The sequence below is a fragment of the Thamnophis sirtalis genome, unplaced genomic scaffold (assembly GCF_051295495.1).
Source record: "Thamnophis sirtalis isolate CommonGarterSnake01/CBP01778 unplaced genomic scaffold, rThaSir2_p1.2 scaffold_3, whole genome shotgun sequence".
In the NCBI taxonomy this organism is placed as follows: Eukaryota; Metazoa; Chordata; class Lepidosauria; order Squamata; family Natricidae; genus Thamnophis; species Thamnophis sirtalis.
The window spans coordinates 151,650,672-151,660,622 of NW_028261383.1; the positions used below are offsets into that span (position 1 = coordinate 151,650,672).

The window sequence follows — 9,951 nt, forward strand, 5'->3', positions numbered from 1 at the left end:
GCAACAATCTCTTTAGAAATCTTGAAGCCTTTGTTGTGGAGAGTATCAAGGAAGTATTGTAATTAGAACTGCTCTGCTGGGATACCAAAGTTCAGACATGATCAAGGTGTGGCTCATACTCCATTTTTTTCATAATATTATATTTCAAGGGAAATGGTGGTGGAGGCTAATACTTTCATTTCTTTTCAAAGAATCACCGTGACTTGATAATAAGAGGCTTGGATGAATGTTCAAAGGACATTTGTTATTGTTGTTTAATACAGAGGGTAGGTTTTGATTTATTTGGCCATGAAAAAAAATTCCCACTTCCTCAAAACAAAAAAATTCACAGAACTGTGTGCCAAAACAATGTTTTTAAAAATCTTTTAAGTGATGTTGTGCCATCCCTCCCTCCCTCCCTCCCTCCCTCCCTCCCTCCCTCCCTCCCTCCCTCCCTCCCTCCCTCCTTCCTTCCTTCCTTCCTTCCTTCCTTCCTTCCTTCCTTCCTTCCTTCCTTCCTTCTCTTTCCTCCTCTTTCCTTTTTGTCATTCAACAGTGATACTTGCCTCAATATTCCTTCTAGCAATTTTTTGAAGCAAACCAAATAATACTTAAACCCACTAAAATGCAGACCAAAGAGGGCCTCCCTGTGGAATTCCTTGGCAAGTTACATTTTCAGCCATGCTTTTACAGTTTAGTAACGCTTGTCGCTGTTCTCTATACTTTGTTTTTAGAATTTCTGAGGACAGAATCAGACCTAAGTAAAGGCATAGCATATACTCTATGTATATGCAATGTAGAAGTGTTTTATGCATGCTTTATTATCACTGAGTTTGATAATAAAATATATTTTAAAACAGACTTCCCTGTTAGCCCTTTGAGGTAGGCTTGGCATCAGGTGCAAAGAATCAGACCATACATTAATTGCAGTTAAGAAGATATATTAGTCAAATACAGTGACATGCGGTGAGCTTCATGGCCGGTGAGGCAAGTGCGAAAGCCCCGCCGAAGCCCCGGCGCTGCGTCCGCCATAGAGCGGGACTCTCACCGCCCATGAAGCTCAACGCACGTCACTCGGCAGTTCAAACTCTGCTCTGCAGCCCAAACTTTCTCCTCCCAGCAACCTGGCCTGTTGGACACAGTGGTGGCGGGGGGGGGGGGGAGGAATGGGCTGGCTGGCTGGGGAGGGGGGAGCCCTTTAAAGCCCTGCTGCCACGTCTTCCCAGCAAGACTTCCTTTTGGCTCGCGGTTTCCCTTGCCTGCCTTAACCAAAGCTTGGCACCCTGCCTCTGCTTTGGCGCTCTCCGTCCCTCAGCTGTGCAGCAGCATCGGCGGTAGCTCTCAGCCTACGGTGGCAGCGTCACGCAGGCTGTGGAAGGAGGAGGAGGAGGAGGGAACCAAGAGAGGCTTTTACCGCCCGGTAAACATCAAGTGAGAGCTGAGCTGAAGGCTGTAAATCCCAACAAAGCTGCAGGTCCAGACGGGGTGTTGGGGAAAGTGGTAAAAACCTGTGCTGACCAATTAACAGGGGCCCTGACAAGGATTTTTAACCTCTCCCTGCAACAGGCTAGAGTCCTATCATGCTTGAAAGCAGCCACAATTATCCCAGTTCCGAAGAAAGCAGCCATAAAAAGCTTGAATGACTATAGACCGATTGCACTGACGTCTATAGTGATGAAGTGCTTTGAGAGACTGGTCCTACAACACCTCAGGTCCTGCCTTCCACCAAATTTTGATCAACACCAGTTTGCTTATAGAAGCAACAGTTCGACAGGGGATGCCATCACAACTGCTCTACATATTGCACTGAGCCACCTTGAGAAATCTGGGAATTATGTCAGAATGCTTTTTATAGACTATAGCTCGCCCTTTAACACCATCTTACCAGGAATTCTTACCAGGAAAAGTTGACTGACCTAAATTTCCCTCCCCTCACTTGTGAATGGATCAAAGACTTTCTGACGGATCATCCACAAACAGTAAGGGTTGGATCCTTTACATCTTCCACGCTGAAGCTCAGCATAGGCTCCCCTCAGGGCTGTGTGCTCAGCCCATATATGTACTCGCTATATACATATGACTGCATATCCTCTGATCCATCGAACATCATAATAATGTTTGCAGACGACACAACAGTGCTGGGTCTCATAACTGGAGGGGACGAATCAGCATACAGGGAAGAAGTCCAGAAGGTATCCGCATGGTGCTCAAGAAACAACTTACATCTAAATACTAATAAGACAAAGGAGATAGTGCTAGATTTCCAGAAGCACAGAGAGGAGCCTGCCCCACTGTATATCGAGGGGGGCTGTGTGGAGAGGGTTTCCTCTTTTAAATTCTTGGGAGTACTTATTAGTCAAGATCTCACCTGGAAAAACAACACGTCTCTGGTGATTGGAAAGGCCCAACAGAGACTTCATTTCCTTAGAGTCCTGCAAAAAAATCAGGTGGAACAACAGCTGATGACCTCTTTCTATCGGTCCACCATAGAAAGTGTCCTCACATATTGTATTACAGTATGATATGTTGGTTTAACAGCTGCGGAAAGGAAGGCACTACAGAGAGTGATCAATTCAGCACAAGAAACCATTGGTTGCCCTCTGACACCACTAGATGACATCGCCAGATCTTGCTGCTTTAGCAGAGTAAGGAAGATACTCAGAGATGATTCACACCCTGGTCAGTGTCTCTCTGCACTTCTACCATCAGGCAGAAGACATCAAAGTATAGCCAGCCAAACAAACAAGTTTAAAGATAATTTCTATCCTTGGGCTGTGAGACTTTTAAATATAACCACAATCACTCCATGCACACGCTATTTTTTTCTTTTTTTTCTTTTTTCGTTTCTGTTATAATTTGCACCAGTGAGGTTAAACCAATTTTGTTGTATTTAAGTACAATGACATTAACGATTATACTTATACTTATATAAGTATAAACATGATTATGAATACATGAAATGGATATGAATAAAAGGGAACATTAGGACAGGGACAGTAGGCACATTGGTACGCTTATGAACGTCCCTTACAGACTTCTTAGGAATGGGGTGAGGTCGACAGTACACAGTCTAAGGTTAAAGTTTTGGTGGTTTGGGGGAGAAACCACAGAGTCAGGTAGAACATTCCAGGCATTGACCACTCTGTTGCTGAAGTTGTATTTTCTATAATTGAGTTTGGAGTGGTTTACCTTAAGTTTGTATCTATTCTGTGCTCATATATGGTTGTGGTTGAAGCTGAAGTAGTCATTGACAGGTAGGACATTGTAGCAGATAATTTTATGTACTACGCTTATGTCAGACCAAAGGCAGTGTAGTTCTAAGTTGTCTAAGCCCAAAATTTCAAATCTGGTGGCACAAGGTATTCTGTTGCGAGCAGAGGAGTGGAGGACACTTCTTGTGAAATAATGCTGGACTTGCTCAATTGCATTAATGTCCGATATGCAGTGCAGTTTCCAGACAGAAGAGCTGTATTCAAGAATTGTTCTAGCAAAGGTTTTGTATGCTCTGGTTAGCAGTACAATATTACGAGAGAAGAAGTTACGCAAGATTAGGTTAACAACTCTTAATGCCTTTTTGGCAATGTTGTTACAGTGGACTCTGGCACATAGATCATTAGAGATGAGTACTCCAAGCTCCTTGACAGAGTGAGGGTCATCTACAAGGTCGTGTCCACTCAGCTTGTATTCCTGATGAAGAGTCAAGATTTGAATGTAAAACCAGCTAAATATCTGTTTTATAGGATACTACGATTTTACTACAATGCTGGTTATTATCTGCAAAGAACTTTAATACATTTTTATTTTAAAAACCTTTATCTCCACATGTATCTGGATAGAAAATAAGAGGCCATACAGAATGCTCGTCCCTAAGGTAGGCATTTTCTATTCAGCAGGTCCCAGAATTCTTAGTGATGGCTACTTTGGTAATGGGATTCTGGGAACTGAAGCCGACACAGGTGGAGATTTCCCAGCTAGTAAAGGCATAATATTTTTGATTCAGTCTCTGACATTTATGGGTAGGGCTGGAAAAATTTCCTTTGAAAGCCTTGGAAGCAATACTGGATCTGCCAGAATTCCAGCCAAATGTAAAGAAAGACAGGGCTCCTATATCTACAAACTGTTTTTCATAAAATTATCTCTTCTATAAACCTAGTAAAAGACACAAGAGTTTTGTTTACTTTGCATCTCTTTACCTGATACCTCTACTGTAGCCACATCTCACTCTAGTAATTCCTTTACAGCAGGGATCCCTAGCCCTCCAGTCTGGCACCACTCCGCTGACAGTGGTGGGATTTTAAATATTTTACTACCGGTTCTGTGGGTGAGGTTTGGTGGGCGTGGCATGATATGGCATGGCTTGGTGGGCATAGCTTGGTGGGTGTGGCAGGGGAAGGATACTGTAAAATTCCCATTTCCTCCTGATCAACTGGGACTCGGGAGGCAGAGAATAGATGGGGGCGGGGGCCAATCAGAGGTGGTATTTACTCTTTCTCCAAACTACTCAACATTTCTGCTACTGGTTCTCCAGAACTGGTCAGAACTTGCTGAACATCACCTCTGGCTCCACAGCATGCCAACAACTCGGCTGCGCAAAGAAGCGAAGCTCCATCTGTTGGGTGTAGGAAGAATGCAAAACCATGCCACCTCTAGTCCATGGAAAAACCTTTCTCCCTGGAACTGGTCCCTGCTGCCCAAAAGGTTTGGGGCCAGTGTTTAACAGGACAGAGTATTGCAATTAGATAAAGCATTTCGGATCAAATATAAAAAGATATCCCATATTAATACCATAGATACATTATGAAATGGCCGGCTCTGCTGGCATTTCAATTGGACTCAGAGCAGAAGAACAAAGGTATCAGTGCATGATATGATGGCATATATGGGGTGCATGTATATGCATGTGTGTATATCTATTAGTCATCTTGTCACTAGGCGTGGCTGGCCACAAATCATTCTGCTGGCTTCCATTCTTATGGAAGAAGTCTAGAACCTATGTCTCCACTTCTAATACAGCACCTTAATTACTGTACCACATTCCTTTTCATATCTTCATATCAGTGGAGATCTTAATACTGTTTCTTACCTTTCACACAAGGAAAACCAAATCCTAATCCTATACAATGGCCCTTCATGCTGAAAATAGGACCTTAAGGAGGCATGCAGAAGGAGACTAGAAAGGACTTTAAGTCAATCTGGGAATGTATACTGTAGTCCTGCATAACATCCTGGGATAATAAGAGTATGACAGTTAAACAAGGAAAAATGCATCAATGAGAAATAATTCTGCGGTGACAGAACCACTATGTAATCTCTTATGTTTTAAAGCTATTAAAAGCACATCCTGTATTTTAAATAAAGAATTACTTAATTTTGACATTGTCCTATTTAAGTACCCTTAAGTCATTCCTTCAAACATAGTAGCTCAAATACCTCTACAAGCACAGTAAAGACTGGGGCTGGGGATGCTTTGAAAATAATTTAGAAGTGCTTCAGACCTCATATAAGCACAACATCTCTCCATTATTAGCCTGATTTTTTTTTACTTGGTTCCTAGTGGACAATCACTTAAATATGAGCCAGCAATGTACAGCAGCAGCCAAAAAGCCAATGCAATCCTGGGTTGCTTTAACAGAGGGATAGAATCTAGATTACATGAAGTATTAATACTGTTTTATAAAGCCTTAGTAAGGCCACACCTAGAATACTGCATCCAGTCAAAGTCACCAATTTATAAAAAAGATGCTGAGACTCTGGAAAGAGTGCAGAAAACAGCAACAAAGATTATTAGGGGTTGGAAGCTAAAACATGAAAAACAGTTAGACGAATTGCGTATGTCTAGTTTAGTGAAAAGAAGGACTAGGGGTGACATGATAGCAGTGTTCCAATATTTGAGGGGCTGCCACAAAGAAGTGTGGGTAAGCAACCTAGAACTAAGGAGGAATTTTCTAACGGTGAGAACAGTTAACCAATGAAATGGCTTGCCTTCAGAAGTTGTAGGTGCTCCTCACCAGAGACTTTGGAGACTGGATAGCCACTTGTCTGGAATAGTATAGGGTCTCCTGCTGGAGCAGAGGGTTGGACTAGAAAACCTCCATGGTCCCTTTCAACTCTTCTGTTATTCAGACTTCCTTGATGTTTTTTGGGGGGGAAAGTTGCACCTTTAATGGAGCCATCACTTCAAGAAGCATATCTTTTGTGAGGTTTGTGCCTTAAGGAATAATGGCTGCGGTGTTTGCATGATATTTGTAGCACTTCTTTCAAATCACATTTCACACAAGTGCAGCCTCATTAAGGATTTTGAAAAAAAAATCATTTTATGTCAGAGATTTGGATTGGGCAGAGATAATGAAGCTTATAGCACCATCACAGAAGAAATTAAACTTTATTGCTTGCTATCTTTGGAATATAGGATTGGCTCAAATCATGTATACTAAAAGGGAATGCTTGATTATTTTTTTAAAAGATAAATGGTGTGGAAATACCTCTAGTAGATCAGGAACTATCTGTCAGGCCTTGAAGCCATCTTTTACATTGGGCCTTCAGGCCTGCAACATTTTTTTGCTGTGGAAAAATGGGAGGGGGGATTATATGGAGTAGGGGAGAGATATAATCTAAATAACATTCCTTTCTCAGAGAGTCAAGGACATCTTGCCCTGCATCTGTAGTGGCGTGACTGGGAGGCATCTCTGGTTGGGACAGTGCCTGATTGGACCATGTAATGGACATGTGGGTGCTGGGCAGGGTCTTGACTTTCACTTGGTTGGTCTTGGTTTTACTTGGTTCACTTTCAGATTCAGGTTTTCCCAGCCAATATGACTTCTCTAATAAAATGGAACTTTGAAGAACTTCAAGCCTCGGAGACTTCTTTCATTGAGGGTGTTATTTGGAACCCTGACACTATCTTCATTTTCAGGGGAAAAGATGACAGAAAACAGCATGTTCAAAAATTAAAATTGCTCTTTATTTGTCATGCAGACTTGCGTAGAATCAAGCATTACAATTCATAAAATAACAGCAGCAGAAACAATCACCTTTTCCATTATTGCTTTCACATTGAAGAAAGGAAGAAAAGAAGTGACGAAGAGAGAAAGAATGAGAATGAGTACTCATCTGTGGAAACATACCGGTAAACACCCTGTGTGGAAACATAACATTGCAGAACATTGCAAGAGAACAGATCATTTGTGTCTCAAAGCTAATTTACTTCGGAAGAGTGCATGGTTAAAATAGTTTGTAGCTTCATATAGACTCCATCTGAAAACCCAAAGAATATGCTCAAAAAGGAGAAAAGATCAGAAATGTTGTTTGGAATGAGACAAGCCCATGAAGTTTGCTAGTCTAGAAACCCTCATTAATCTTTTTTTAAATATCAGAGCTAACACATTGTATCAAAGAAACAAAAAAGGTGTTCACAATTACTGGTTTTCTGCATGTTCCCCCCCCCCCCCCCCCACTTATTTTGCACATACCCAGGAGTACAATAGCTGGCAAACTGGAATGTCTCTTGCACAAAATAAAAGACACTGATGTAGGTGAATAAGGCCGGGTTGCAGAAACCGGTTTTGTTAGAGAAATGTTTGGCACAAGATTTATACCCATTGGATTTCTGATACTCATTGAATGGCTGATGCCGCAATTGGAGAAGTAATGTTGGAATGGGATACCGCAGACCTTCTTTTTGTATACCTGCTCACAACCCTCTCTCTGATCTAGAGACTCTCTTGATCTGAGGCCCTTCTTGAAACAATTCCACAAACGGTTCGCTTAATGGGGTTGCATTTCCTTCTGTGAACCAACTGTGGCCTCCCTGCTAAAGCTGTGCCAGGTGGAGAAACTTGTGTTTCAGCCATGACAGGTCAAGTTCCAACAGAGGAACAGATCGAGTGTGTTGGATGTGGATGCAGATATCCAGGCTAATGTTAGAGCTAGGCCTTGATGGAAAAGGTGAAAGTGTCAGAGAGGAAAAGCGCTTTTTTTTTTTGGTTTTGTTTTCCCTTGCCATTATTTACACGACAGGCATGATGTGCATGGTGAAGCGAATTGTCATTCAGGAGGAGGAGGAGGAGGAGAGGACCCGACTTTAGTAGGCAGATTTCCTGCTTGTACTGGTTTTTGATACAATTTTTACACTGGAACCTCCTCCTCCACCACCTGAGGAATGGCGACCTCCTCCACTACTGTACATGCTCCCACCTCCGCTGCCGAACCCTGAACCATAACCGGCTCCTCCATAGTTGCTGCCACCGCTAATGCCGTAGCCACTGCCGCCACCGCCACCGCCACCGACTCCAACTCCGTATCCTCCTCCGAACCCTCCAGCACTTCCTGCGCCGAAACCTCCTCCCACGGTCAGGCCACTTCCACCACTATATCCAGTGGTAGTGGTGTTGCTGACTACAGCTGGAAAACAGGGGAGAAGGAAAATTAATTTGCTTCTATGACTTCCATAGAGAAAACGCATGCCAAGGCCCCTTTAATAATTAAAACAAGCATGCATGCACAAATGTATAAATAGGGATGATACTTACAATAGCTGACATTTCCAACGCCTTCTTGCAGTCTAAAAAGCAATGGAATAATTGGAGTTAATGCTTCAACTTACAGTAATATTACCACATTTTTAATATATAAAGGAGTATTGCGATGACAGTAATATGAACTCAACCTGTCTCTATCGGCAAGCGATGAAACATGCCTCATAATGTCACAGCACAAGTGTCATGACTGACAGACTGCCGTCACATATTGGGGCAGAAGTGCAGCAGGGTGGAGTTTGCACTGGAAGGTCACCACATATGTATCTTTTTTTTGTCACTGTCGCTAGCTGCATATGATATGAAACTTTTAATGCATCTCCAAAAGGTGCTTTTTTTCAAAAGGCAACTGGGCTTAACGTATTTTTCGGAATATAAGATGCTCCGAAGTATACGGCACACCTAGCTTTTGGGGAGGAAAACAAGACAAATAAATCTGTCTCTGCCTCCCAGCAATTTTCCTCCTTGCAGCAAATAGCAAACAGCCCATTTCAGTTTCAGGACAGCCTGATTAGCACAAGCAGCTAATTGTCGGGCCTCCTGACATGCAATTTTGGCCTCCGCGCACCCATTTTCAGCCTCCGTCCATCCTTTTTCTGCCACCGTGCGTCCCATTTTTCACCCATTCCAGGTGGCGCGGATCAGAATGAGCGGAAAATGGGGCGCACGGAGGTGGCAATAGGCAATGGCAATCCCTGCAGCCTGAAACAGCTGATGGTTAGGAGGCCAATCCAACCGACAATCAGTTGCTTGTGCTAATCAGGCTGTGCGGAAGCTGAAATTGAAACAGGCTGTTTGATGCAATGAGACAAATTGCTGGAGGAAGAGGCCAAAGCGGGGTGCCTGTGGGTGGGCGGGGCTACATTCGGTGTATTAGACACCCAAATTTTCACCTTTTTTGGGGGGGGGTCTTATACTCTGAAAAATACGGTATTTGGTTTTTCTCTTTGAAAATGTTTGGCTCTCATCCAAAGAGCTTCTTCAGTTCTGAAGTGAAGCAAAGAACCTTCTTGGATGAGAAGCAAAATATTATCCAAGAGAAAAACCAGGAAAGTCCACTTGCCTTTGGGACAATTGCCTTTGGGACAATCTTTGGGACAATTATCACTTGGATGGTTGAAAATCTCCATAGACTCTTAATGCATCTTATCTCGCCAACCTGAAAAGAATGGGCCAAAAAATGTCACCAGATTTGTGCTCTGTGGATCTTTTTAACCAAATCAAAAAAAATGAATCACAGCAATGTGTCTCTCTTTTGGAGAAAAAAAAATGCTCTTAATGTTACAGAAACATGCAGTTCCATTGTCCTCCAATCAATGAGACACATGGAGAAAAACAGCATTCTGGTGAGATTGGTTTAACCTTTCTATTTCACAAACAAGTTTATTATTATTTTAACAAAAAGAAAAGAGTTTTTTTTAGACCACCAGGAACTTTT

General features: G+C 42.6%; 1 protein-coding gene across 1 annotated transcript in view; it reads right to left on the reverse strand.

The window, feature by feature from the left end:
• Positions 1-6,918: 6,918 nt before the first annotated feature.
• LOC106545011 (keratin, type II cytoskeletal cochleal) overlaps positions 6,919-9,951 on the reverse strand; it is a 14,859-nt gene continuing 11,826 nt past the window's right edge. Inside the window, exons 8-9 of the mRNA XM_087710440.1 lie at positions 8,508-8,539; positions 6,919-8,379 (exon numbers count right to left, since the gene is read on the reverse strand). Coding sequence (XP_087566566.1) covers positions 8,060-8,379; positions 8,508-8,539 — 352 coding nt within the window. The 3' untranslated portion in view covers positions 6,919-8,059. The remainder of the gene's footprint in view (positions 8,380-8,507; positions 8,540-9,951) is intronic.